The sequence below is a fragment of the Electrophorus electricus genome, chromosome 23 (assembly GCF_013358815.1).
Source record: "Electrophorus electricus isolate fEleEle1 chromosome 23, fEleEle1.pri, whole genome shotgun sequence".
Classification (NCBI taxonomy): domain Eukaryota; kingdom Metazoa; phylum Chordata; class Actinopteri; order Gymnotiformes; family Gymnotidae; genus Electrophorus; species Electrophorus electricus.
This window is the reverse complement of record NC_049557.1, coordinates 10,352,970-10,379,652: the sequence shown is the minus strand read 5'-3', so window position 1 is coordinate 10,379,652 and position 26,683 is coordinate 10,352,970. Positions and strand designations below refer to the sequence as shown.

The 26,683-nt window shown below is 47.5% G+C and overlaps 3 protein-coding genes across 7 annotated transcripts in view; 1 reads left to right on the top strand and 2 right to left on the bottom strand.

Moving 5' to 3' along the window:
* Nucleotides 1–1,651, bottom strand: part of kcnn1b (potassium intermediate/small conductance calcium-activated channel, subfamily N, member 1b) — a 27,574-nt gene extending 25,923 nt beyond the window's left edge. For all 4 annotated transcript variants that reach the window (XM_035522156.1, XM_035522158.1, XM_035522157.1 and 1 more), the window contains exon 1: nucleotides 449–1,651. In XM_035522156.1, coding sequence (XP_035378049.1) covers nucleotides 449–1,651 — 1,203 coding nt within the window. The remainder of the gene's footprint in view (nucleotides 1–448) is intronic.
* Nucleotides 1,652–11,424: 9,773 nt separating this feature from the next.
* ccdc124 (coiled-coil domain containing 124) lies at nucleotides 11,425–18,731 on the bottom strand. 2 transcript variants are annotated; one of them, XM_035522195.1, is made up of 5 exons: nucleotides 18,643–18,731; nucleotides 17,288–17,459; nucleotides 14,166–14,349; nucleotides 13,497–13,599; nucleotides 11,425–12,045 (listed from the first exon to the last, which is right to left on the bottom strand). In XM_035522195.1, exons 2-5 carry the CDS (start codon nucleotides 17,444–17,446, stop codon nucleotides 11,844–11,846), a joined length of 648 nt encoding a protein of 215 aa, XP_035378088.1. In that variant the 5' UTR covers nucleotides 17,447–17,459; nucleotides 18,643–18,731; the 3' UTR covers nucleotides 11,425–11,843. The 2 variants fall into 2 exon arrangements, with proteins under 2 accessions (XP_035378088.1, XP_035378089.1); XM_035522196.1 differs by having other exon boundaries at nucleotides 13,497–13,596.
* An 868-nt stretch (nucleotides 18,732–19,599) lies between these two features.
* On the top strand, nucleotides 19,600–26,165 carry slc5a5 (solute carrier family 5 member 5). The gene is made up of 17 exons (XM_027026933.2): nucleotides 19,600–19,685; nucleotides 20,076–20,507; nucleotides 20,726–20,791; nucleotides 21,260–21,311; nucleotides 21,603–21,670; nucleotides 21,919–22,073; nucleotides 22,190–22,330; nucleotides 23,163–23,292; nucleotides 23,669–23,757; nucleotides 24,110–24,222; nucleotides 24,493–24,563; nucleotides 24,656–24,742; nucleotides 25,012–25,199; nucleotides 25,457–25,560; nucleotides 25,663–25,733; nucleotides 25,818–25,944; nucleotides 26,043–26,165. The coding sequence occupies exons 2-16, from the start codon at nucleotides 20,142–20,144 to the stop codon at nucleotides 25,935–25,937; spliced, it is 1,821 nt and encodes a 606-aa protein (XP_026882734.2). The 5' UTR covers nucleotides 19,600–19,685; nucleotides 20,076–20,141; the 3' UTR covers nucleotides 25,938–25,944; nucleotides 26,043–26,165.
* The last annotated feature ends 518 nt before the right edge of the window (nucleotides 26,166–26,683 follow it).

The window sequence follows — 26,683 nt, the reverse complement described above, 5'->3', positions numbered from 1 at the left end:
TGCAGAGCGCCATCACGGACCGCGCAGGCTCGCGCTGACAGCCTGTTGCAGTTTTCATAAGGTTCCCGAAGCTTAATGCTAGACCGTCTGAAAACCACGAGCAGTGTGTCGTATGCTGCATTATAACACAAACCTGGCAACACACGCACAGTTTCTGACACACTCCTGGCCCTGTGCGTGCAGCCTGCCAATGTAGCGCTTTATAATGTTCACAGGCATGACTTCACACCGCGGCAAGCGCGTCTTCTAGCGAGCTGTCAAAGTGCGGGCTCTCATGGGCATAAAACCGGCGAGCCGATTATCACACAGCCCTGATATCGCTGGGCGCAGGATGCAGCGCTGCAGCGCAGAGATACGGCCGCGTATCAGCGCTGCTCTACGCAGCTAGAAATGTACCCAGCACAGCGAGCACGTCTGTGCAGGCAAACAGACAGCGCGTCTCCGTTACCTGATGCCCTTCGCTTCTATGCTGGTTCTCTCCCCGCGGGTTGTTGTCCACCCACGGGCGGCTGTCCGTGGAGAGAGGACTGCTTTTACTCCGTGTCGTCGCAGGCGAGGGTCTGACTCGCGGGCATCGGCCGGGCGAGCAGTCGGTGGGCTGCGAGCGGAGGCACTGCTGCGGTAACGAGCGATTTCTGTCGCCTGATCTCTGACCGTCGCTGTCACGGCACTGCTGCCATTCCGCATGGGTCGCTCGCGCTTGTTGCTGCAGCAGAGACGGTTGCTGAGACCTCAGCTCCGCCGATCCTCTCGCACAGCAGTTTGGTAGGCTGCTCCTCACGAGCCGCTGCTGCTGAACCTGTAACTGAGGCGGCGGCGGCGGCTGCGGCTCGTCGGGATTGAACAATACCAGCTTGTGCGCGATTTCACCTGGCGGGTGCGTGCGGACGCACTGCGATGGTGGCGTGTTTTGCAGGAGGTTGGCGAAAGGGTTTCTCTGTTGTGGCGGCGTACAATCACGGGTCTGAGGCTGTGACTGTAACAGCTGCTCCTCTGGTAACGCGCCTTCCCTTCCGCAGCTGCAGGAGAAATGATCTTGCTGGCAATTTGCAGATTTGCCCCAATTATCCCCTCGAGGCTGACACCCCAATTGCGACGCAGCAGAACCCGGAGCGCACCAGACGCCGTGCTGCTGGCAAACGGGGTTAGTGGGAGAATGCGCTCGCGCTCCTACCGCGCCCGCTCCAAGACCGTGTCGACGAATCGAGTGTTTGCAGTAGCTGGACTCGCGGCTCGGGTTGGTTCCTCGGCTTGTTAGCGCTGGTGGACCGCCCCGTTGCAGCTCGCCAGTCGTGCTGTCTTCCTGACCGAAAGGGAAGGGGAGCGTCACTTGGCTCTGTTTTGATGAAAGACAGCTGCGCGTGTTCTGCGCCGGTGGCGGCGGTGGCAGACTGCACAGCGGCGCGGACCGACCTGGCGCCGCTTGGGGACACGGAACGGCGCAGGTTTGCGCTCCCCTGTGCTCCGGGGTGGATACGCGCTGTTGCTGCTGCACAGCGCGCGGGTACCGATGCTGCATCACCTCCTCACCTCCGGCGGGCAGTGAGTGCCGCTTTGCGCTGCAATGATCCGGCACCCTTTCGCTGCGTGCGGCCCCGGTGGAGTCAAGGCGGCTCGTTTCATTGGTAGGTCTGACAAGGACCAGCCGCATCACGTCACAGTGTAGTTCCGGGGAACGCCGCCCTCCCGCGACGATCTGTCCCCTTTAAAATGTGTGCAGCTTACGTGAACGAGCGCAGGAACGAGGTGCAGCCTAACGGCGACGGCAGGCGGGGAGAGGGCGCGCAGCGCTCGACCGAATCCGGTCCCATTGTGCGGTCCCAAAATGCATCTAAAAGTCAGAAGTCATGATAACGCGACGTTTTCAGGCCGATGTGTAACCGCAGGCCCGAGTCAGTAGGGAAACCAAGCGGAAAGTCATCCTACGGCACCCTGCAAAGGAAGAAAACAATATCTGATGAGTAATCCAACTGATCTACGTTTTAATGTCACCCAACAAAAAGTCCGAAAATATGGCGACAGATATGACGGTCCATGTGGTGTTTTTTTTATTTTATTTTATTGTAAGCCTCAGGAAACTCAAGAAAAGTTGGTAGACGATTTGAGAGTTTTCACCCAGAGTGCGCGTTGTTTTCGGTGAGGGCCGCGCGCGCGAGTCGAAATGTAACGAGGATGTGAGACGGCAACCGGAGAAACCCGATCGTTTTCATTAGATAATTAGTCCTCGAAACCTGGACAAGGCTACACGAAGTATCATTTGCTTACTGGTTTTAGAGGTAGTGCCTACAAGCACATTCATTATTAACCTTCCTATCCCACTCCCTGTCTGTCTGTGTGTGTGTGTGTGTGTGTGTGTGTGTGTGTGTGTGTGTGTGTGTGTGTGTGTGTGTGTGTGTGTGTGTGTGTATATGTGTGGAGGGCTGGCGTGGGGGTTCTGAAGGGGTCCTGAACTGTTTAGTTTGTGTGTACTGTCACCTGCTGTGACCCACACACACATTGAGTGTAATTCCATGCTGATATGCTCCTGCGTGTCATTACCAGGATGTTGCGGACTCCAGGAACTCCTGGGGATCTGAACAGTGTGAATATACAGAGTGCAGAAGCCTGGTGACCCTGGAGTCCAGGATAATACGGCCAACTGTACTTAACACACCACAGTGGACAATACAGGCAAGGCTTGGTTATGTCCACAACAAGAACAGTTTTAAAATTTTGTACTGTTGCATTCAGTGAATTGAACCACATACAAAGTAAAAATGATTTACACCAATGTATTTTTAGTTGTAAATTTCATTTAGACATGTCTGTGTCCTCAAAATAGAACCATGGTGACTAGTGTTTCTTATATAAACCCACTCGTGAATCATGATGTGCAATACCTCAGCTCAGCAGTCAGTTGGATCCACAGTTACAGAATCAGATATCTAACACATCTCCTGCTTGGAGCACCATAGCAGTCACAGGCCTCTGGCATGCCATGTGTGCTGAGCAGAGAGAGCAGCTTCTCTGTGTAGTGTTCAGTTTCTCTGTGTAGTGTTCAGGCAGCTTCTCTGGGTAGTGTTCAGTTTCTCTGTGAAGTATTCAGCTTCTCTGTGTAGTGTTCAGGCAGCTTCTCTGGGTAGTGTTCAGACAGCCTCTCTGTGTAGTGTTCAGTTTCTCTGGGTAGTGTTAAGGCAGATTCTCTGTGTAGTGTTCAGACAGCTTCTCTGTGTAGTGTTCAGACAGCCTCTCTGGGTAGTGTTCAGATAGCCTCTCTGTGTAGCATTCAGTTTCTCTGTGTAGTGTTTAGGCAGCCTCTCTGTGTAGTATTTGGACAGCTTCTCTGTGTAATGTTCAGTCAGCTTCTCTGTGTAGTATTCAGACAGCTTCTCTGCATAGTGTTGTTTTTCTGCATAGTGTTCAGTTTCTCTGTGTGGTGTTCAGTTTCTCTGTGAAGTATTCAGCTTCTCTGTGTAGTGTTCAGGCAGCTTCTCTGGGTAGTATTCAGACAGCTTGTCTGTGTAGTGTTCAGACAGCTTCTCTGTGCAGTGTTCAGACAGTTTCTCTGGGTATTGTTCAGACAATTTCTCTGTGTAGGGTTCAGTTTCTCTGTATAGTGTTCAGACAGCTTCCATGTGTAGTGTTTAGTGTATCTGTGTAGTCTTCAAGCAGTTCCTCTGGGTAGGCCCCTGTGTTTGTATTATTTATCCTTACCTGCGCTCTGCCATTAGACCTGTTCAGTAAACACGACGATAGCCTCTCACCCGTGACCATTGGCTGACTAAATATAGATCTCATTTAATTTAGCCATAGGCACTGTTCTGGACTCAGACCCCCACAGCCAGCAGCCACAGCAGGGGAAACAGCAGCACTGATCTCAGATCAGGTGTGCTTGGGCTCCATTTCCCATACACTTTCATATGTATGAAGAGGAACTGATCCTATGACCACAGTGCGAGAGGGGCACTTTCGTTGGTACGTAGCCTTCACCTTAAGGGTTCGAATGCAGGCATGACTGAACATAAACACATAAATCTGAGAAATTATATGTGCAACAAGACAAGAATAGCTGTGTGTGTGTATGTGTTTGTACGTGTGTGTGTGTGTGTGTGTGTGTGTACGTGCGTGTGTGTGTGTGAGCGCGTGTGTGTGTGTGGCTCTAGCTGCAGTTGAATGTTTACAGAAGTGCTTCAGTGTTTCAGCTGCTGCAGAGCTGGAGAGGCCCTGTCACTAACAGATGAGTCTTCCTGATCAGTTATTACTTTAGCTCTACGAAAACACACAAACATACACACACACACACGCACGCACGCACGCACGCACACACACACACACGCACGCACACACACACACACATGCACACACACACACACACACACACACACACACACACACACACGCACACACGCACGCACGCACACACACACACACACACATGCACACACACACACACACACACGCACGCACGCACGCACACACACACACGCACACACACACACACATGCACACACACACACACGCGCACACACACACACACATGCACACACACACACACGCGCACACACACACACACACACACACACATGCACACACGAGTGTGATAGAGAGAGAGAGAGAAAGAGTGAGAAACAAACAGAGAGAGTGACAGAGTGGGAGACAGACAGACATAGACAGAGAGAAAGAATGAGAAACAGAGAGAGAAACGGGGGGTGGGGGGCACCAGAGTGGGAGGGAATATTTTTTAGGATGAATCAAAACACACATTTTACTCTTTTACATCTTTGACATCTGCATTACACATCACACACACACAAACACCTTACGGACACCACACACACAAACACCGTACAGACATCACACACACAAGCACATCACGGACACCACACACGCAAACACCTCAGGGACATCATGTACCCCTAAACCTCAAGTATACGTAAGGAGCATTAATGGCAAAAATATACTGATATATCACGCGACCCTTTACTTGCTAGAAAATGGCTACATCATGGTTATATTTCATTAAACCAGGCAAATTCAGAAAGCCAGATGAGATTTAGAACTGTTGAGTATGTGGTTACACAGGCAGTCCCTCAGAGCCTGTACAGAATCTCTACCTTGCACCCGACCATTTTTATGTACTGTTTGGTCTTTTTTTTTGGTCATTCAGTCATTCTCTCCGACTCTAATAGACTTTCAACCACTAACTTGATAACAAACACAGAACACAGTGCTCTTACCTTCTGTCCTTCAGGACGAGTTGAGTCAGCCTGGGTTGTGTCCAGCTTATGTGAAGTTGACTGGAGTCGTGGAGGAAGTGTCTGGCTGGAGCAAGGCGGTGAGGCGAGGCTGGTCTCAGACTGAGGGGCTGGCCAGGGGCTCTCGGAGACGCATGATTAGGATGCAGAGTGAAGAAAGAGCAACCCAGCCTGTTAAGAGCTAGCATGCAAATGGCCTGGGTGACAAAGAGATGCGCAGCACACACACACACACACACACACACACACACACACACACACACACGGGGGGGGGTGACTAACATCAGAGTGCAAAACACCACACTTCACATTTTACCCTATGCAGCAATCTCACTCTTAACGTGTTCACCCTCCATGTATATGGAGTGTATTAGGAGTGAGATGAAGAGACAGAGGAGTGTATGGACACAGAACACTCTGGAAACGAGATGTGCCATTGATGGTGAGGAGTTCAAAGGCCCACCAAAAGCCTCTCATCTTCCCGGCCACACACACACACACACACACACACACACACACACACAAAGCCTGAGGAGCTACAGGAACTGTGTGCTGGTCAGCAAGCAGTATCTGAACACCAGGGAGCCAGAGGGGAGCAAACCTCAGACCTCAGAGGGGAGCAAACCTCAGACCTCAGAGGGGAGCAGGGCTCTCAGAGGGAAGACATTTGACTTAAAGTAGACCACTAAGCCCTTGTGCCGGTCTGTCTAGAAATGGTCGCCTGCCAAATGTTGCCTAACCCAGTGTAAATGTCACCATAAATCTGAGCGCTTTAGCGTGCTTGTGCAGCAAATGAAACAAGCCCGTAGGTCTAAGAACAACCGACTTTTATGATCCAGATTTCCACTGTTAGCACCAAATTAGGAAACACAACAGTGGTATTGGTGGGGAGGGGAGAGATCACTGCTGTTCTTTACTGAGATCAGACTCGCCTCATTCTGTGTATAAGAATAACCTACGTGTCTCTATCCACCGTCACATGTTTACTGGGTGAGATTTAGTACACAGACCCGGAGTGCAAAAAGCAATTCCACGTTGAGGCAGTCACACCCCTATAAACTAAATATGGTTCGCAGTGATGCTAGTGTCACTTAAAAGATATCCGTCTTTCGGGAACTGGTCTGGCATTCTGCGGCAAATCCAAGCGCTGCCTGCGCGCTACCTCGATGAGGGAATTCCGTGCTATTTTTATCCGCGTGCTCTGTATGGCAGTGGGGCTTCTCCGGGACGCCAACCCACGAGCGCGTTAGACTCCGCGCGCACAAACCGCTCCGCTCAGCTGTGCATGACGCAGAACCGAAAGCTCACTGGAAATTCAAATACAATGAAAACGGCAGAAAACATGACTGCTGACAGATCTAGTCAGAGGTTGTGTGTACTGAACGTACACCAAGCCTGTGATATGTTTAAAAACAAACGAACAAAAACAGAATAATGCCACTTCCAGTGTCCTGCAGGGTACAGGACACTTCCAGTGTCCTGATCCGTGCAGATCAGGTCTGCTTGTGAGTGCAGGCTGCAGAAAACGCCCTGAACCCAGGAAGGAGCTGCGTTTTCATTAACCGTCTCTACGGGGCACATCTGATAATCCGTAATCGCATCCGATAAATTTGTCTTAGAAAACACATTTTCCACTTCGATAAAACCGTCAAACAGGCTAAAGACAGCCCCATTCGCACTGCTGAAGAAAATGAATAAAAGAGACTGGGGAATGAAAATCTTCCGAGTGTGTTTCAGTGTTTCTGCTTTGTCAAGGAGACAAACATCACCCACACTGGGATGACACTTCCACTGAGAGGTTGCGTGTCGATGTGACACAGCGAAGGCAAAAACCCAAGAATCTCGGAGGCAATGTTTGTTGGGGTTTTTTTTGTTTTTTTGCGAAGGTTTGCGCGTTTTCCAAAGGAGCTCACGAGATATCGCCGGAAATATGGTGGAACCCAACCGAGCGAATACCCCCCCCCCCCCCCCCCCCCCGGCCGCCACCACACACACACACACACACACACACACACACAGAGTCACGATGGTGGACCCTGGTGCTTTGTTAACGTCAGCGTTATGATGTATTCTAGTCCTATTCCAGATCCCCGTCGCCTCTGCAGGAGCTACGGCTTGGCTGTAGATGACAGATGGCCCATCCGAAAGGACAAATAAGCCCAACATAAAGGCAGACGAGCCAGTGATGCCAGGAAGTCAACATCACCGTTCAGTCTCCGTCAGAAATACTGATGATGATGATGACGAAGCGTCGGGGTGGAAGAAGTCTCACAGAATCTTCACTCGACGTTTATTTAAACAAGCACAACAGGCAAAAGACAAAACGAACGAGTGAAAAGGAGAATTAACCAAAACATAGAGCTTAGGTTGATTGGATATTCAAAATGGTCCTGTATAAATGTGACCTGTGTGTGTGTGTGTGTGTGTGTGTGTGTGTGTGTGTGTCCAGGGATGGTGCTCTGTCCTGGTCTGAACCTCCTTGCCTTCTCCACCTGGTGCAGTCTCCCAGGGGGCTGTGGTTTCTGACAGTTTGCTGTGTGTAAACTGACTACTGCTTCTCCTCGGTGTGTGTGATTGGAAAAGCTGAGTCCTGTCTGTAAAGCGTCCTTACAGAATCCTATCTGTAATAATAATAATAATAATAATAATAATAAACAGGGGAAATTAACAATAAAAACGAATGATGCTAAGAACAGAATGACTGCAACCAAATCCACAATTAACGGCACATAAAAGATTCATTACTCCACTAATAAAGGAGGCCATGTAAGACAGTCTGTCCTCCACAGAGGTAATACAGGGTGAGTCCCTTTGGACCACTACAGTCCGACACCCAGACCACGCAGGCCTGGTCAGAGGGGCTTCCCTGGCATTGTGGGTAATGCGCTTGCTTCTGGTGAGTGCTGGCACCACCCTGGTGCCTCTGGCTGAGCCGGAGCACATTGTGAGCGCAGCGGTGGAGTTCGCTGGTATGGACACGCCCCGAATCCCAGCGAACAGCCTCGGAACACGAGCTCAGAGGACGTCCTGATCTCATGGCCGAACATCAGAGGGGTTGGAACAGGTCCCAAAGACCTGCTGGACCTGCACAGCAGAACGGTGTGGCAGCAGGACCGGGGTAGGTGACGGTCCTGGTCACACTGGTGATGACATACTGGCTGAGAGCAAGTCCATCAGGACGGGGTTGGAACCATGGAACCCAGGTTGTTGGGTCATCAGATCACCACTGACTCAGAGCTGTGCCCCCGGTTCCTGTGAAGCTCCTCAGGAGTTCCAAATGGGTAGAAAGCATTCTGGAAAACCTCACCATCCTCTTCTCCAGCAGCCAGTAGGCTCATGGGACGACATTACAATAACAATGATAACCATAACATTTATTTCATTTTGATTATCTCAAACCCCTTTACTCAGTAGATAATCAACATTTAAATTTGGTAATTTTAATTGGCTGCACGGATTCCTGCTTAAAGGACTATAGCAAGTTCAGGAGCGCTGAACGAGACAGTCCTCGGCAGCAGGTGCTGGAGCTTTTATTTGCTCAGTTTGATAGACTAGAGAGAAATGGACAACAAACATCAAACAGAAGCAAAGGATCATGGGACTTTGGTATTACTGCATGACTCAGCGTGCAGGAGCCTTCTCCATTGCGATCGCGTCACAGGAGTACTTACTGTTCTTTATACATTTATGTAAAGACACAGCGCAAATGTACGTTTATTAACGTATATATCAACTTCCTCAGACGCCTAACGGGGATATTGAATGGTGTTAGTGGGAGAACTGGGAACAAAAGCGATCTGGATGACAGAGGTTTTTCAGATGGACAGCGATTGACCACAAAGTAAGAGTGGATATTTACACACTGATTACAGAAACTTACTAGGAAACCTCACATAAAATGATTACTCACCATTTCACAATCACACACACACCTCATGAGAGAAAAGACATGCCTCTTCATTCAGCAAATTTAATATCAATGTTTAATATTATTATTGTTCCAGGAGTCAGAAGGTCTTCTGAATGCAGGGCGAGTGCTAGCAGCCCACAGCCCAGGAACCACGAGTCTGTTCAGCTATTATCAGAATGATTACTTATTATTGTTCTTATTATTATAGCTATTATTATTATTATTATTATTATGCACTGAAGATACAAGTCCAACAATGCAATTAGCATTTATGCCACCAATTATACTCACGCAAACCCCACACTCTGCTTAGATTCGCTCATGTGGTCGTGTACATACGATGATGCAAAAAATAAACCACAGTAAGATTCACAGCTAAAACATTAGTAGCAGCCATCTTAAAGACTTTTAACTCAATTCCACTTTATCTATTTATATAGGAATTCTATTCATTTATAGAGCAGACAGTTGGGCATGAGCCTCCATTGCTTTTTATATTGGCCTCATAGCGAAACTAAAGCAAAATGTAAGCATCAAATATGTTTGACTAAAAAGGGGGAAGGTGTAAATGTAAGGAAGAGTACTGTAAGGTACTCTAGTGTACTGTACAGTACTAGTGCAGAGTACTATAGTGTACTGTAGAGTACTGTAAGGTACTGTAGTGTACTGTACAATACTAGTGCAGAGTACTATAGTGTACTGTAGAGTACTATACTGTAGAGTACTGTACAGTACTATAGTGTACTGTGGAGCACTGTAGGGTAGTACAGTGTACTATAGAGTATTAGTGTAGAGTACTATAGTGTCCGGCAGAGTACTAGTGCGGAGTACTATAGTGTACTGTTCTATAGAGTACTGGTGTGGAGTACTAGTGTATAGTAATAGTGTAGAGTACTATAGTGTACTATAGAGTACTAGTGTAGAGTACTATAGTGTACTGTACTGTAGAGTGCTGTAAGGTACTGTAGTCTACTGTACTGTAGAGCACTAGTGTAGAGTGCTGTAAGGCACTATAGTCTACTGTACTGTAGAATACTATACTGTAGAGTACTGTATGGTACTATAGTGTACTGTACTGTAAGATACTATAGTGTAGAGTACTATAAGGTACTGTAGAGTACTGTACAGTACTCTAGTGTACTGTACCTTTGAGTAGAGTACTATAGAGTACTAGAATGTACTGTAGAGTACTATAATGTACTGTAGAGTACTAGTGTAGAGTACTATAAGGTGCTGTAGATTACTATAGTATACTGTAGAGTACTATAATGTACTGTAGAGTACTCTAGTGTACTGTACCTTTGAGTATAGAGTACTATAGTGTAGAGTACTATAAGGTACTGTAGAGTACTGTACAGTACTCTAGTGTACTGAACCTTTGAGTATAGAGTACTACAGTGTAGAGTACTATAATGTACTGTAGAGTACTATAGTGTAGAGTATTATAGTGTACTGTAGAGTACTATAGTGTAGAGTACTATAATGTACTGTAAGGAAGTTCTGGCTCACACCAGAACTGAAGTTCTGACTTCAGTCTTCACTGGATTCACATGTTTGTTAACTCCACCCCTCATGTGAAGCTCCTGTCACCTTTCAGTTTAACTCTGAAGTATTTTAAGTGCCCATATAATTGTTATTTCCCAACCTTCTCTGCACACGCAAACTCTTTGTACATGTGCATGTACAGTCTAACGAAGCAGCTGTGGTCAGGAGCAGTTTTTAGATGCTCCATCTCTCATTTCTGGACACCTCCATTTCTCCACCCAGCAGTGACACCAGCACTTCACAGTACCAGCGGTCACTGCTGTGGGAGAACGGTGCACCACCCAAATAAGGTCCCATTCTCCACCATGCCCGATCAGCGATGGGCAGGGTGGAGAAGGAGATGGATGAGTGTGTAAACATGCACCTACAACATACACCTGCCAGACAGGTGTGCCAAAGAGGAGATCAGGCAAGGCTATGGAGGACATGGATATCAGAATACGGGATCTTCATCTGGTTGGGACAAGCATGCTTCCACTATGACAGAAGGCACCACATTCAGCAACTCAGAGTCCTTAAACATTTGCACAGGGCACCTGAAAGAGTGACCCCCCTCCACCACCACCAGTCAGGTGTTAAAGAGTTGAGACTACAGCTGTTTCCACACAGCAGGCTTCGCACGGCTGCTGACAGGCCTGCCATCATTCCGTGTCCCGGGACAGCCCAAACAAGGTATTCAAGTGCACGGTGTTTATTTGTTTTAAAACACAAAGAAAACTCACACACACACACATATATGCACACACACATTCCCTCTCCATCTCACTTTTATTTCTTTACCTTCTTTCTAATCTTCGATGGTTCCAAAACCTTCAAATCAATCAAACGGCTCACAGACGTGAACGTGACAGATGTGGGACTTTCGCACTTTGATATGACAGGTAAATCAGACTGCACTCGTCCACCGTCTGCTGCTGCTCTGTAATCAGACTGCACTCATCCACTGTCTGCTGCTGCTCTGTAATCAGACGTCTTCTCTCGTCCACTGTCTGCTTCTGCACTGTAACTAGGAAGGGGGAGGGAGGGCCCAAAGACTAGAAAGATCTTAATTACGTTTTTCTGTGAAAACTTCAATCTGCCGTTTGGCTGCGAGTTCCTGGCGCCCAGCTGGGCGTGTCAGTCTTTGAGCCGCTGTAGTTTGATGGTGTTGTCGGTTACTTGGCGTTGTAGGGGCTGAAGTGCTGATTGAGTGGGTTCTCAGGACACTTGGCCCACTCTTTCTTCAGCTGCTGTTTCAGCTGAGACAGACGCATGTTGGGGTTCTCCGCTCTCAGTCTCGGCATGTTGGCCTCCTCGAACGCGGTGTACGCAGCCTTCATTCTCCGCTCAGGGTGCCGGTCCAGGTCCTCTTTAGTGCTGAAAAAGCCAAACACGCACACAGACTGAACTAGCCACCCCACCTAAAACATATCCATAGTCCGCACACATACTATGCTGTCGATGTCAACACGAGATACGTGTGGCGTACAGACGCCACACTCACTGTGTATGCTCAGTGTTACTCTTGACCTCTGAGCAAAATGCTGCAAAACCACTACTGACCACTGGTGGCAGTGTGTATGGACGATCCAGTCTGCACAGTGCCAAGCAACAAGGTGAGTAGGGCTGTACCGCAGCTGGGCTTTAAAGGGGAACGTTTTATGAACAATTCTCTTTTTCAGTGCTTGTGCACATAGCTCTTTGCTGAGTCTACCAACCCCCAAACTGTGACGTGAGTTGACAGAGCTGTACAGATTAGTCAAGAGGGGAATCGTTAGGATAACACCACCTCAATCTGAGAATCTCCACCCATGGCCTGAGAACTTGCTACCTTTGCAAAAGTTGAAAGTTTCTCACGTACGCTGCACCCACTGACATTTTGTAAGCGCCATCATGGGAAGCGCTCCGGTGTTGGCTGAACAGAGCAGCACAAATCGCCCGCCTGGCTCCCAGCCACACAGGACAGAAGAGCTGAGTGCTTAAAAGTTGATTTTTTCATGGCAACGTCCCAGCTATAGTCTGCAAAATCCTGAACGTGTGTGTCAGACACACTGCGTCCGACTGCCGCTCCAGCCTGGGTCGGTATAGCACAGGACTGGCAAGGGCAACTTTACTATAAGAGGGAAGACCAGCAACTGTCCACGGCCAAAATACACACGAGGGAAACGTAAGAATTTACTAAACACTGATGCTGTGTTTCTTTGCCTGATTAGTACTAACGAATGCTAGCACCTTAGGTAACTTTACAGAGGCCATTTTGTAATGTTATTAGAGTTAATTGCTGCAGGAACCACAGTGAGGTTAAGATGAAACTCCAGCACATGATTAACGAGGAGCAGAATGCGAATTCATGTCTCCAGAATTTCTTCCTGCTGATTCAAAGAAGTTTAATGACTTTCCGTGAATCACAGATGCCATTGTAGGCCCCGCCCCCTGCCCCAGAGATTCACGCTCAACAGTTGCCATGGTAGTGCAACGCCAAAATCGCATCATCACAGGGTGGGCGGGACACTACCATGGCAACTGGTGGACAAGGCTGACAGCAGCTCATTATCATTTAAAGGAACAGTGGTATAACGTGTTGCCTTTAAACATATGCAAATGTACAAGAAACACCAGCTTACACTTAAACCAACACATACCGTACACTTATGGATTTTGTCCAAAGGGATTTACAATTATGACTGAACTTGAGTAATTGAGGCTTAAGGGTTTTGCACAGAGACCAAACAGTGGGAACTTGGCAGAGGTGGGACTTGAACTGGCAACCTTCTGATTACTAGTCCAGTACCTTCACCACTGAGCCACCACTGCCCCACCGTACGCACCTGAGTACTGCTATGGCCTCCTGGATGGTCCGTGCCGAGCCCTCTTCCAGAACGAGCCGGTTAATGTTCTCCTCCAGAGGCGTCTCCAGGTGACTCTTCTCTGCTGGTGAAGAGGAGAAACACACACACATAAAGACAGCAAAAGAGGGGTTAGGACAGGGTCCAGGGCAGGAATGGGCCGAAGTGGCGGCGCCAACTCTTTTAAAAACACTCTAGAAAATCTGAGGAAAACAAACAAACAAAAACAAACAACTTCATAGAGAACCTACGGACTTCTACATATGTGCAGTTCCAGCATTCTACCAGCGAGGGCAGTAGTGTTTCACTTGCAGACAGGCAGAACAGTTCCGTTAATCTAAACTATACGGGACTCAGCTCCACAACCAGACGGCCTGTTTTAAGACGACATTCACTCCTGTTGTGTATGTAAATCTTTGTCCAACTGCTCTACTCAAAGCTGCTTGACCCATGTACGTTTCTTCTTCTTCTTCTTCTTCTTCCCCATTGTTGCCCCCTACAGGCTTGTCTGTAAAACTGCTTCATGACAGTCTGCAGAAGAACGCCACGCAGATTAAAGGGAAGCCGAAGTGACCTGAATTCACCTCTGTGTCGTGAGCATGGTGTGTGTGTGTGTGTGTGTGTGTGTGTGTGTGTGGAGCGAGGACGCACCTTTCTCCTTGGGCTCTCGGAGTGTTTGGTCTCGGAGAAGGTTCTCCTCGATCTGGGCTCGCGTCACTTTCCCTGGAGCCTCTCGGGTCTGCTTGCCCTTCATCTTGGAGTCTTCCTCCTCCAGAAGGCGCTGGTTCTCTCGCTTCCGCTCCAGAGCCTCCAGACGCTTCTTCTCCCTCTCATCCTACACATACAGACAGAGGAGAAACCTATACTCCATGCTTACTCTACTCAGCTGAAGTCTGTCGTGCTGAGCCACCGTGCTGGTGGCTTGGTGGTTAGTGTGTTAGAGTCTCAGCATTAGGGTTTCTGGTTCGAGTTGCTATCTGGGTGGAGTTTCCATGTTCTCTGTGTGCATGTGGGATTCCTGAGGGGTCTGTGGTTTATTCCCACAGTCCAAAAACATGGAGGTCAGGTTAACTGGCTATCACAAGTAAATAGTCCTAATGTGTGTGCGCATGTCTAAGAGAGTTGTCCTAGTGTGCGTCACTGTCTACATGCCCAGTGGTGGACGGTTCTCTGTCCTGGGTGTTGTCCTCTCTCCCCTGCACCCGATTCTGTCCCCAAGGGGACTGAGGTTTCTAGTTAAGAATTTGCTGTGTGACTGGATGTCAAAGCTGCCTCTATGTATGTGTGTTCATTGTAAAGTGACCTTGGGTTCCTTGAAAGGTGCTTTATAAATATAACTTCAGACAGTTCAAGATTTCACACACAGACAGACTAAAGCTATAAGAATTCACAGCACTTTAAACTTTAAAAGAGTTTTCCTTTCGCTGTAATCCACAGGGCTGGATGTTTAACGCTGGGCGTCCGTGGGTCAGAGGTCACGAGTTAATACACACACAGAAACGCGGTTGAGTGTGTTACTATGTCCCATCAGGTCCATGACGACACACGTGCCCTACATTCCATTCCTGTATATTTATGCCACAGTGTCTTCCAGGAGACTCGGAAAAAACAAGCAATTAATTTCAAGGCCATCATATTTCACTTTCCACCAGTTACAGGAAGTGACATCAGAAAGTAATTGGAAACAGAAGAGCCTGCAGGTAGTGTGCACATGCGGTGCACACACACGTACACTCATATACTCACTCACTCATACACACACCTCAGGAAGGAGGAACCCCTGAGGCTCCAGCGCCCCACTAACACAGTTAAATCGAGGTGTTAATCGAGGTGTTCTCCGTCTCCAGAGACCTGCATGCTACCCAAATTAGCATCCACAAGCCCTCAATTTTGGTGCGCTCTGGGGCTCACAAAGGGCCGACTTCCTGCTTACAAGGAAGAGGCGTGGCTCTAGGAGGAAGAGGCGTGGCTCCAGGGTCGGCCAGGCTGGCTACCAAGCACCGTGTAATTAGCAGAGTGTTTGTGCTGGCAGGTGTCAGCAATGGGCGTGGCCCCGCAAAGAATCAGGTGACAAGGGCGTGGCCCACGGAGGATCAGGTGACAAGCCGGCAGAAACAAGAGCCTGTCAGGAAGAGCTCCACACTTAACTAAGAGCACCAGAACACCTGCCAACACTGCCGGTGACAAGCACTCAGTCACCACACGCTCAATAATACATCAGAGAGAGAGCGAGAGATAGCGAGAGAGAGAGAGAATTGTTTTTAGGATAACATTGTAAACATGTTAACATAGTAAACAACAAGAATGGTTTCAAGAAAAAAAATAAAATAAATCATGCACCATCAGGGTGAACAAAACACAAAAGTAAAAGCCGCGTGCGCGCACACACACGCGCAACCTCACCAAGTCCAGTCAACAAAGACTACAGGTGAGAGGTCACACCAGAGACTCAAACAGCCAACATCACACAAACACAGACCAATCACGGTAAGGGTCTGACAGACTGACCAACCAAAACTCAGATAATCTAAAATAGGCCAATCACAGCAGAGCACTCAGATGAAAGGGGTGCCGTCAAAGCCCCAGGCCTCAGAGCAAAGACAACTGGGTCAATCAAAGAGCGCAGAGACACACCTCGGAACTAAAATAAGCTCCTCCAGGGAAACAGGCAGGTAAACGACAGAAACAGACAGAGAGAGGGGGGATGGAGGGAGAGAGAGGAGAGAAGGAAAATAACAGAGACATCAGCAGCATGACAGAGAGAGAACAGACATGACTGACTGAATAGATGAGAAGAGGGATGACCGTTACATCAACACAACCAGCGTCAGGTTCCAGAGGAGTTAGCGGGGAGTTAGCGGGGGCCTTATTCCCTGAGGATGTAGCAAGCCCCAGGTCCTCACTACTGTGTGGGAAGAGCTGCACGTCCTCAGTTCAGTGGAGGGAGAAAACTGATTCAATTAGACTTCGTGCTTGCCTACAGCAGACAGCTCTACACCCAGCAGACAGGTGAGTGATCTGGGCCGATCCGGAGAGACGCCAGTTTCTGGCGCTGTGATCTGGGGAGGACATCCAGAGACTGATATCCACTTCTCAAAAAATCCGGTTTTGTGCTTTCAGCTCATTATTCCAAACGTCAGCATTTTTTTTAGCAGGAGGGAATAACGTCAGCTCCACAGTACCAGACAGGCAGACTGGAGAAGACAGTGTCACTAGCGCCACCCAGTGGTGACGAGTCAGGAAGCAGGACTGTGTCTCTGGGCACTGGAGTTTCACTGGTTCTCATATGCACATACTGTATTGCGATTATATTACATAACTGAAATATGCATTGTATGAAAACACAGTGGTCACCTTAATGTGACATGATTAAAAACTAAACTCTAATTTTGATCAATTTTTTTTTTTTTTCATGTGAATTTAGTGATTTGTTAGAATAGTCGCACTCATCCAGGATGAGGGCAGACATTCAAACACCACAAGACAAGTGTGTGATTTGTACGTCAGCCCAAATTGCAACTTTCTATGACATCAGGACTGTAAAGGTCAATATTGATTCACAGACCAGCCCTACTATAATAAAAAAAAAAACAGGTGGTGGTGTTCTCCAATAGTCCTGTAGAGGTGGAGACCAGGCTGGAGTAGTGTGGGTGGAGACCGGGGTGGAGGGGTGGGGTGTGTGGAGGTATGGGAGGAGGCCATGCTGGATGGGGTGTGGGTGGCGGGTAGGAATAAAGCTGGAGGCTAGGGCGGGGAAGCGGGTGGAGTCTGACCTTCCTCTGCTCCTTCTTCAGCGCGTGTTTGTCGTTGTCCTCCCACAGCGCGTCCTCCAGCTCCCGCTGCTTCCGCGCGTCTGCTGCCGCCTTGGCCTCCGCCTTCCGGGCCCGCGCTGCCACTGCCTTGGAGTTCTCACCCTGGAACTTCTTAGGCATCGCTGGGCCAAGCCTAAAGCGACACACACACACACACACACACACACACACACACACACACACACACACACACACCCCATTAGTGTCACACAATAAATAAAGAAAAACATTCAAAGAAATAAACTTACAGATCTATGCAGAGATCAAACTGAACACATTAAGAGTTTCTAAACACATCAACACAGAAGCATGTCCAAGTTCCAAAAGCTAAACGTGCAGATATTCACAAACATGAACACCACAATCCTCCCCCCCAAAATAAAATAAAACCTACACACAAAAACACTCCGTGTAGGGCTGGCTAGGCGTTAATTTCAGTGCAACAACAATCTGTGAACGGTGTGGATGTCTAACACCACCGGCTACTGGATGAGTCACAACAGAGGGGCAGAAAATCACAGCCACCCGACACCTTGTGGGTGTGAACGTGCCTGTCTCCACCCTACACGTCAGATGATCTTCTGCCATGGGGACTAACTCCAACACCAGTAGTAACACGCAGACCACCGTACTAAGTGCGGTAAGGAGTGGGTTAGAATCACTGGTACAGAGGAATTAATAGTTCTGAAGCAAGAACACGAAATTAGAACAAATGTTTTATTCAGGGGAGGAGAGCGAACGGTCACATACACGCACAGGCCCAGACGTGAGAGGAGGGAACCGTCACGACTATGAGACTATGAGGCAAAACAACCATGGGAAGTGTTGGAGACTAGCTAAGACTATGTAACACAACACAACACAACTAAATAAACAACAAAAACAACAACAACAACAACAACAACAGCAACAAAATCTGTCCAGAAACACAAATACAACAGACCACAAGACAGACAGACATGTCGCTAAACGCCTTGATACGCCTGTACGGTGCAAAAGGAGAGGACCGGGACATGTTTACCATACCGAATACATTGTTTTATGAAAAAAGAATAGAAAAGTGGGCCAACAAGTGTCGCTACTATCTACCTAAATCCGTTATTTTATTTCCTTTCAAAAATGTTTGCTAGGTTAGCTAGGTTAAGTAGCCAAGAATATATTGGTGTTTGAAATTGCAGCTTGTTCACTATTTTAAGTTAGCAAACAGCAGGTTGTTTTACCTCGACTATTAAATGCCATTTGTGGGACACTTTTATACAATAACACTATTAATAAAACTCAGTATAATTCTCAGTATTACACTGAACCTCACCGACCTGTCGTAGCTGAAGTCTGCTGCGGTGCTTTTTCGTCTCCGCTAGCAGCTGCGGAATTTAGCGAGTTTATTTTATTACCGCCACCTTGCGGCTGAGTGGTGCCTGTGCCGCCGACTGCCCTCCGTCACTGCGCGTAACCTAGATGCAAATAAATGCCCATTCTATTGTAAGGTAAAAGCTGCTTTCCAAAGATAACAGACACACACCATTTAAAGAGAGAGAGAGAGAGAGAGAGAGAGAGAGAGAGAGAGAGAGAGAGAGAGAGAGAGAGAGAGAGAGAGAGAGAGAGAGAGAGAGAGAGAGAGAGAGAGAGAGAGAGAGAGGAAAACTAATACAATTTGAGTATACACACTTTATAAGGTCTGGATTTTGTGTCTGTATCTACACAGTTAAAATGAGTTTCATCTGTTCATGCTTCTGTGCGCTCATGGCCAGAAGTGAAGGGTTGGTGATGTCATTGCTTTGGTCCCGTGTGCACTACAAAGTTTAGCATGTACACTGCTCGTGTGCGTCAGCTTGTGAAGGGCTTTGGTAATTTGCCAACGCATTTATTCAGGTTGGTTAACTCTGTAATGACCTCTTCTAGATGATTCCCTAAGCTGGTAGCAGATATGGATGCAGTCAGATTGCAGATTTTGAGTCCTACTTCACGTCCCTCCTATCTTAACCACATTCTCGGACCCAGATACACCCCATACTACAAATACAAAAGGCTACACTGTTTGGGTCACCCCAGAGTACCACAGATCCCAAGCACACCTCACCCTCCTGCTCAAGAAATCTTTATTTTGCCAAGCTCCACCTCTGCTACCACCCTTAATCCGCAAAGCAGTGTGACACCTGAAGTGGCTCTTGTGTAGTCAGGTAGCGCCGGCGCAGCCGAGCGAGCTCTCATCTGCTGCTTATCTTAGATCACCACAGTCTCACCACAGTCTCCCCACAGTCTCCCCACGATCTCCGCGGTCGCAGGCGGTGACTTGGCTGGTCTTGGCCCTGCCATCAGCTGGAACACTTGTGGACTCACTTGTGAAGAAAAGGCATCGGTAAGTTTGCGCTTTCCTGAATACAGTGAGAAACAGAGTTATTTCATCAGTTTTGCTCTTCTAAATCTGGTCCTAGTTTACAGGGATTAAATAAGCCTTAAACAGGGCCTACAAAACAGAAAGCATAACGACAGGACCGGATAACACTGCTTAAAAAAGAAGAACTTTTCTTATGTCGAATCGGTGTATTCTTTATAGCTTAAGGATCGTTAATATGCATAGAACCATAGAACTCTTCATACACAATATTGCTGTGTATCTTCAGGAGCATTTATGTGTGCTCAGACTTGTCGTAACCTTCTCTGTTCCTTCTCACCATTATTGTGACCAGAGAAGAGAGTTTATGGAGGTAAGGCAGGGGGTCGATGAAGAATGTTAATATCTTTCCAGAGTTTGTTTGTACAGCTGGAATCCCCAGCGACAGGAGAGACAGACCCGGACGTTCCGAAGAGCAGAATGTACAGCGGGAGAGACCCTGAGACAGACAGACAGGGGTTCCGCCTGGCCGACTACGCCGTGTTCGCGTCCATGATGCTGGTGTCTCTGACCATTGGCCTGGTGCAGTCCATGCGGAGGGTTGCGGGGGACTCTGAGGTGGAGCATTTCTTCACCGGGGGCCGGCGCATGGCACCCCTGCCCGTGGGCATGTCTCTGTGCGCCAGCTTCATGTCCGCCGTACAGGTGCTGGGCGTACCATCTGAGGCTTACCTGTACGGGCTGAAGTTCCTCTACATGTGTTTGGGCCAGACACTGAACTCCCTGCTCACTGCATTGCTATTCCTACCTGTCTTCTACCGCCTACACATAACCAGCTCAAACCAGGTGTGCCCTCTGCACACACACACACACACACACACCCTCACACACACTCATACACACGCACACTGTCATACCCCCCCCCCCCCCCACACACACACAGAGTGAGACTCCACCTCACAGCAGAATGCGAGTAATTTGGAGATGGAGAGTGAATCTGTCTTTGCAGTTTAAGATCAAACGTGTTTTATCTGTGTGTGTGTGTGTGTGTGTGTGTGTGTTAGTATTTGAGAATGAGATTTGGCAGAGGAATGCAGCTGTTGGGAAGTTTGCAGTTTCTCATAGCAACAGTAAGATCCTGTCTTACACCAACATCACATGTTGTTCTTTGTACAATATAATTTACACAAATACTGCATTTATGGCTACTTCACTTATTACTGAGTAACAATACTGTAACACTAACTGTAGCAGCAACTATGGCCTGAACAGCAGCTGTAACTGCAAGTTTATATATATATATATCTTTTTATTCTATTGTTTGTTATGTTTAACTACCCATTGTGTATTCTGTGTTTGTCTTACATATGCACTGCTGGATCACTTTAATTTCTGTATGTGAATTAATAGTCGTTTTCTTGTCTTGTCTCCTCTCATCTCGTCTCGTCTCATCTCGTCTCGTCTTATCTTCACATTCCTTCACTGATTGGTGTGAATGTTTCTTGTAAATAATGCACATAAAATGATTTTGGACAGGGCCTCTGGGTCTCTCTGCGTGGATCTCTAATGGTCTCTAATCTAACGATCTCTCTGTGTAGCTGCTCTACACTGGAATTGTCATTTTGGCTCCAGCTCTCATTTTGAATCAAGGTAGGGTTGGGTGTGAGTGTGTGTACGCACATGTGAATGTACATGGTGAGGTAGACACACACACACACACACACACACACACACACACACACACACACACACACACACACACACACACACACACACACACACACACACACACACACACACACACACCTAGAAGCAAATATTTACAACTTGCCACTCGAATATGATTTACTCATAATATTTAAAGTCTGCCACATGTTTAATAATTGAAAGGGTTGGTTTTAAAAATATGAAATGTGTAAACGTGTGTGTGTGGTGATCCAGCTACAGGGTTGAATATGTGGGCATCTCTTTTCTCCACTGGCTTCATCTGTACATTCTACACCACTGTGGTGAGCCCCTGCGGACTGGTGAACTCTGTCCTCTTACACAACCCACTAGCAGAGCATTAGCCTAGCAGAGCTAAATAATGATGTAAACTATACAAACTAAATAATGTGTATACAAACAGATACGCACTAAATAACGACTGTACAAACAGATACAAACTAAATAATGTCTGTACAGATACACACTAAATAAAGTTCCATCTAATGAGGTGCAGCTCTGGGTTAGGCTTAGCGTTCCCGTCTGTCTGCAGGGAGGGATGAAGGCGGTGGTGTGGACAGATGTGTTTCAGGTAGTCATCATGCTCTCTGGCTTTATTGTGGTCTTCACGTACGGCACCCTCCTGGTGGGAGGACCTGCCAAGGTTCTGGAGATTGCCAGCAACGGCTCCCGCATCAACTTCAATGAGTACGATACAAGCTTTGCCTCGCCAAGATGACATCAAGTTAAAGATTTATCATTCTTCTACCTAATAACTATCACTGAACAACAGTAACGATCTGTGTTGTCTCGCACACACACAGTTTTGGCTTTGATCCTCAAAGACGTTACTCATTCTGGAGTTTCACCGTGGGAGGGACACTGCTATGGTTGTCGATGTACGCTGCAAACCAGGCACAGGTGCAGCGCTACGTGTCGTGCAGGACGGAGAGGCAGGCACAATGGTGAGAGCAGAATGAGGTCAAATGGGGTTAAGTGCCTTTGGCATATTTCCAAGAACCATAGGCAGATGCTGATCCCATGACCTCTTAGGTCCACCACTCAGCACGCCTGTGGAAAGGCGAGCGTCTGGTACTCTGACTACAGTTCGCAATGCGATGGTGTGGCATATTTGTGTTTCCAAGTGTTTGTATGTTTTGAACCAGGTGTGCTTGTGTTTCCAGGTGTTTGTGAACCATGTGTGTTTGTGTTTCCTGGTGTTTGTGAACCAGGTGTGTTTGTTTCCAGGTAATTGTGTGTGTGAACCAGATGTGTTTGAGTTTCAGATGTTTGTGTGTTTTGAACCATGTGTGTTTGTATTTCCAGGTGTTTGTGAACCAGGTGGGTTTGTGTTTCCAGGTATTTGTATGTGTGAACCAGGTGTATTAGTGTTTCCAGGTGTGTGTTTGTGTTTCAGGGCTCTGTTTGTGAACCAGGTGGGTTTGTGTTTCCAGGTATTTGTGTGTGTGAACCAGGTGTATTAGTGTTTCCAGGTGTGTGTTTGTGTTTCAGGGCTCTGTTTGTGAACCAGGTGGGTTTGTGTTTCCAGGTATTTGTGTGTGTGAACCAGGTGTATTAGTGTTTCCAGGTGTGTGTTTGTGTTTCAGGGCTCTGTTTGTGAACCAGGTGGGTTTGTGTTTCCAGGTATTTGTGTGTGTGAACCAGGTGTATTAGTGTTTCCAGGTGTGTGTTTGTGTTTCAGGGCTCTGTTTGTGAACCAGGTGGGTTTGTGTTTCCAGGTATTTGTGTGTGTGAACCAGGTGTATTAGTGTTTCCAGGTGTGTGTTTGTGTTTCAGGGCTCTGTTTGTGAACCAGGTGGGTTTGTGTCTGATTGTGAGCAGTGCTGCTGCCTGTGGCATTGTGATGTTTGCTCTCTACTCACAGTGCGACCCTCTGAAATCTGGCAGGATTTCCGCTCCGGATCAGGTCAGTCATTATGAGTTGGTTTTTAAGTAGACCCTGTAGCACCTGGTAGTCCAACACCGAGGTCATGGGTTCAATTCCCAGGAAGCACACAAATGGTCAAACTGATAAATATATAAGATGCTATGAATTAGAGTGAAAACGTGTGTGAGACCTGCAGGTCGTAATCCAGATGCTTGGATCCCTCTAGCCTGTGTACTCCCAGGGAATGTTTCCCTCTGACCTTCAGTGTGTTGGTGTGTCTGTCGGTCCCTGAGACAGCAAACGTGACGTTCAGTTTAAATGTGCATCCATTTGTACCAACCTTCATCACTAACACTGAAACCACTGTAAATCCACCATGATTACTGACCGCATTATATTCCCATTGTGGTCGTAGTACATGCCATATATGGTGCTGGATATTTTCCGGAATCTTCCTGGCATTCCTGGTCTTTTCGTTGCCTGTGCCTATAGCGGAACTTTAAGGTGCAGTATAAACCTCCCACATGACATTGTTTATAGACCATATGCTGGAATACTGGATAGACCTCTCCTTTGACATGTTGTGTAGACATACTGTATAAACATCAGTCTAGATAACCTGCAGTGTAGATGTAATTCTGTACAGATCTTATGACATGCAGTACAGTCCTAAGTCTGTCACCTCCAATGTAAACTTCATTCTCTAAACTCAAAACCTTTTAATCCACTTCAGAGAAAAAATGATTGTAGACGCTAAAGGCTCCAGCGCTGTTAAGTCTGATATGTGATATGTTTAATGTTTTACTGACGCTGCTCTCCCTGTTTCAGAAAGATTAATTACCCCTGTGTTCCTCAGCACGGCCTCCACCAGTATCAACGCCATGGCAGCGGTTACCATGGAGGACCTGCTGAAGCCGTATCTGATTGGTTCCTCACAGAGGAAGCAGATTGTACTCTCCAAAGCACTATGTAGGCACAGCAAGTCGTCAACTTCCTCTATGATCATGTTTCTGATATAGTTATTGAGGATGGGGGAGTATAGCTCACTGCGTGATGGGGGGTGGTTTACTGTGTGATGGTTAGACTTTAGCATCTTAAACTCAGCAGTAACTGTAAACTTATAAAATGTAACCAGAAATTCTGAAAACTGTAAACTGTGTGTAGATTAATTGGCCCCAGCTCTGCTGTGTGAGGTCAGCACGTTGTGACAACACGTTACATTGCTGTTGTGTGTTTCAGCGTTCCTGTACGGGGTGGGCTGTATGACCACAGCGGCTCTCTGCTCTCTGCTGGACTGGGGCGTACTACAGGTACGTCACCCACGCACCACGCTGGCCGCTTGCCAGTAAGCTCGGCATAAACTCCCACACCTTTAAGAGTATGTGCTCTCTGCCAATCACAGGGCTCGTTTACGGTCATGGGCGTGGTCAACGGCCCACTGCTGGGAGCTTTTATTCTGGGCATGTTCATTCCAGCCACTAATAATGCAGTAAGAAGCTTTACACTGTTCATTCTCGCTGATTACAAAGTGTCTTTTGTAGATTCAAACACACATGTCCATTCATCCATTAATACAGAAGTAAAAATTCTTTACCTTCAGAACACACTGGTAGATTGTGCACATATAAAGCACAACTCGGACTTTTACTAGTTTAAACTAGCATGTGATCTCTCCCCGTAACTTCAACAACAGAAAAGCCTCAGATTGGCCCAGTTTCCATCTGTCCTGCCCGCAGAGCATGTCTGTCCTGCCCCCAGGGTGTGTTCTCAGGAGTGGCAGTGGGATTTGTCCTGTCTTTGTGGCTTGCGGCCGGAAGCTCCATCTACCCTCCGAGCCCTGTGAGGATGGGTGTCCTGCCCACCAGCGCTGCCTCCTGCCTGTCTGTCAACACCACAACCTATTCCAGACCTTCGGCTCTCTCCCCATCAGACCCCCAGCAGAGCGGGTGAGTCCCGCAGGCCTGAGCTTAAACGCAAACATGCCTGTCTCAGCTTAGCTGTCATGATTGATTCCTTTGTGTCTTTGTGAAAATTTACAATATTGGCCAATGATTGAATTAATATTCAACATTACACGGGAAGCACAGACTAATTCTACATATTTGTGTAAATCACTCTGCATAAGAGTGTATGTAAATGGAACCGGAGCCCAGTCTGAATTCAGGGCCCTGTTCCAGTGTCTGTGGGTTTTTCTTGTTCGCAGTCAGCCCGGTCTGCAGAACATCTACTCCGTATCGTATCTCTACTTCGGCGCGCTGTCCACCAGCGCAACAGTGCTGTCTGGACTGCTGGTTAGCTGCATAACTGGTGAGACTGACAACCCCATACAAACCTTTCATGCCCTTATGATAACCTTTAACGCCGAGGTCAAGGGTAGGACTAACAGGGAGAGAGTGTGGTGTGGTTCAGGACCCACGGAGAGAGGCTCAGTCCGGCCCGGCCTGCTATGGTGGGATCTGGCAGCTCGGCTGGAGATGCGTGTAAGCGTCTTCACAATACTGCACGTGCCACCGTGACGTCTGAGCCCGCTGAGATGCGCCTACAGCACTCTGTCTGGTCCACAGGCCCCAACGCCTCCTGCCCCGCGTCCTGCCGCGAGTCCTCTCAGTCCAGACACACACGGTGGAAAAGAACAAGTCCTGCTCCTCAGCCATGAAGCTGAGAAAAGGGTTTCTTTTGTGTGAGAGCCAGGTGACATCACTAAAGTTGGCTGATGTGTAACGATATGATATAATGATATGAAATGGTGTAACAGTGTGGTGTTACAATATGAGTGATGTGTTTTACAGTGGAGTGCTGAACAGAGCAGAATTCCAGAAGAGAATGAAACAGCTGCCACTTATGAAAGACGCTTATTGTCTCCCTCTCTCTGTCCGTCTCTCCGACATACCCAGATGCAGTTACCACTCTTGTAGTGCATGCTATAAATTCTTATGTGAAACTAAGAATTAAATGTGTCAAAGGAACATGTTGTTATCTCCGTGTCCCTTATCTGGCTGCAGTGTTGAATTCTCTGCAGTCACATTTATAAGACGTCTATCAGATGTGGATCAGTAGCACATAACCACCCTACGTGCACCTGCAGTACAGCTGCCCCACAGATGAAGTTCACGTTCATGTTCGTCCCGCCAAAAAAGAGCAAAGCATGAGTTCTAGAGGGCTGGAATTCTCCACTTTTCTCAGACTTTGTAATGAATGAAAAGTCAAGCGTTAAGATTACAAATTACTTGACAAATTCCTTTGTAGTTTTCATTTTAAAGGTGTCCTGATGATCATATTAAAAATACACTTGAACACAATCATTAGCTTAAAAAGTGACAGAAACACTGATATATTCCTAAAATGTCAATTAAAATGACTTAAAATTTATTTTATTTAGGTTTTGCAGGCGTGATCGTAGAGTTCTCAGCATGGTTCTAAAATGTGATTA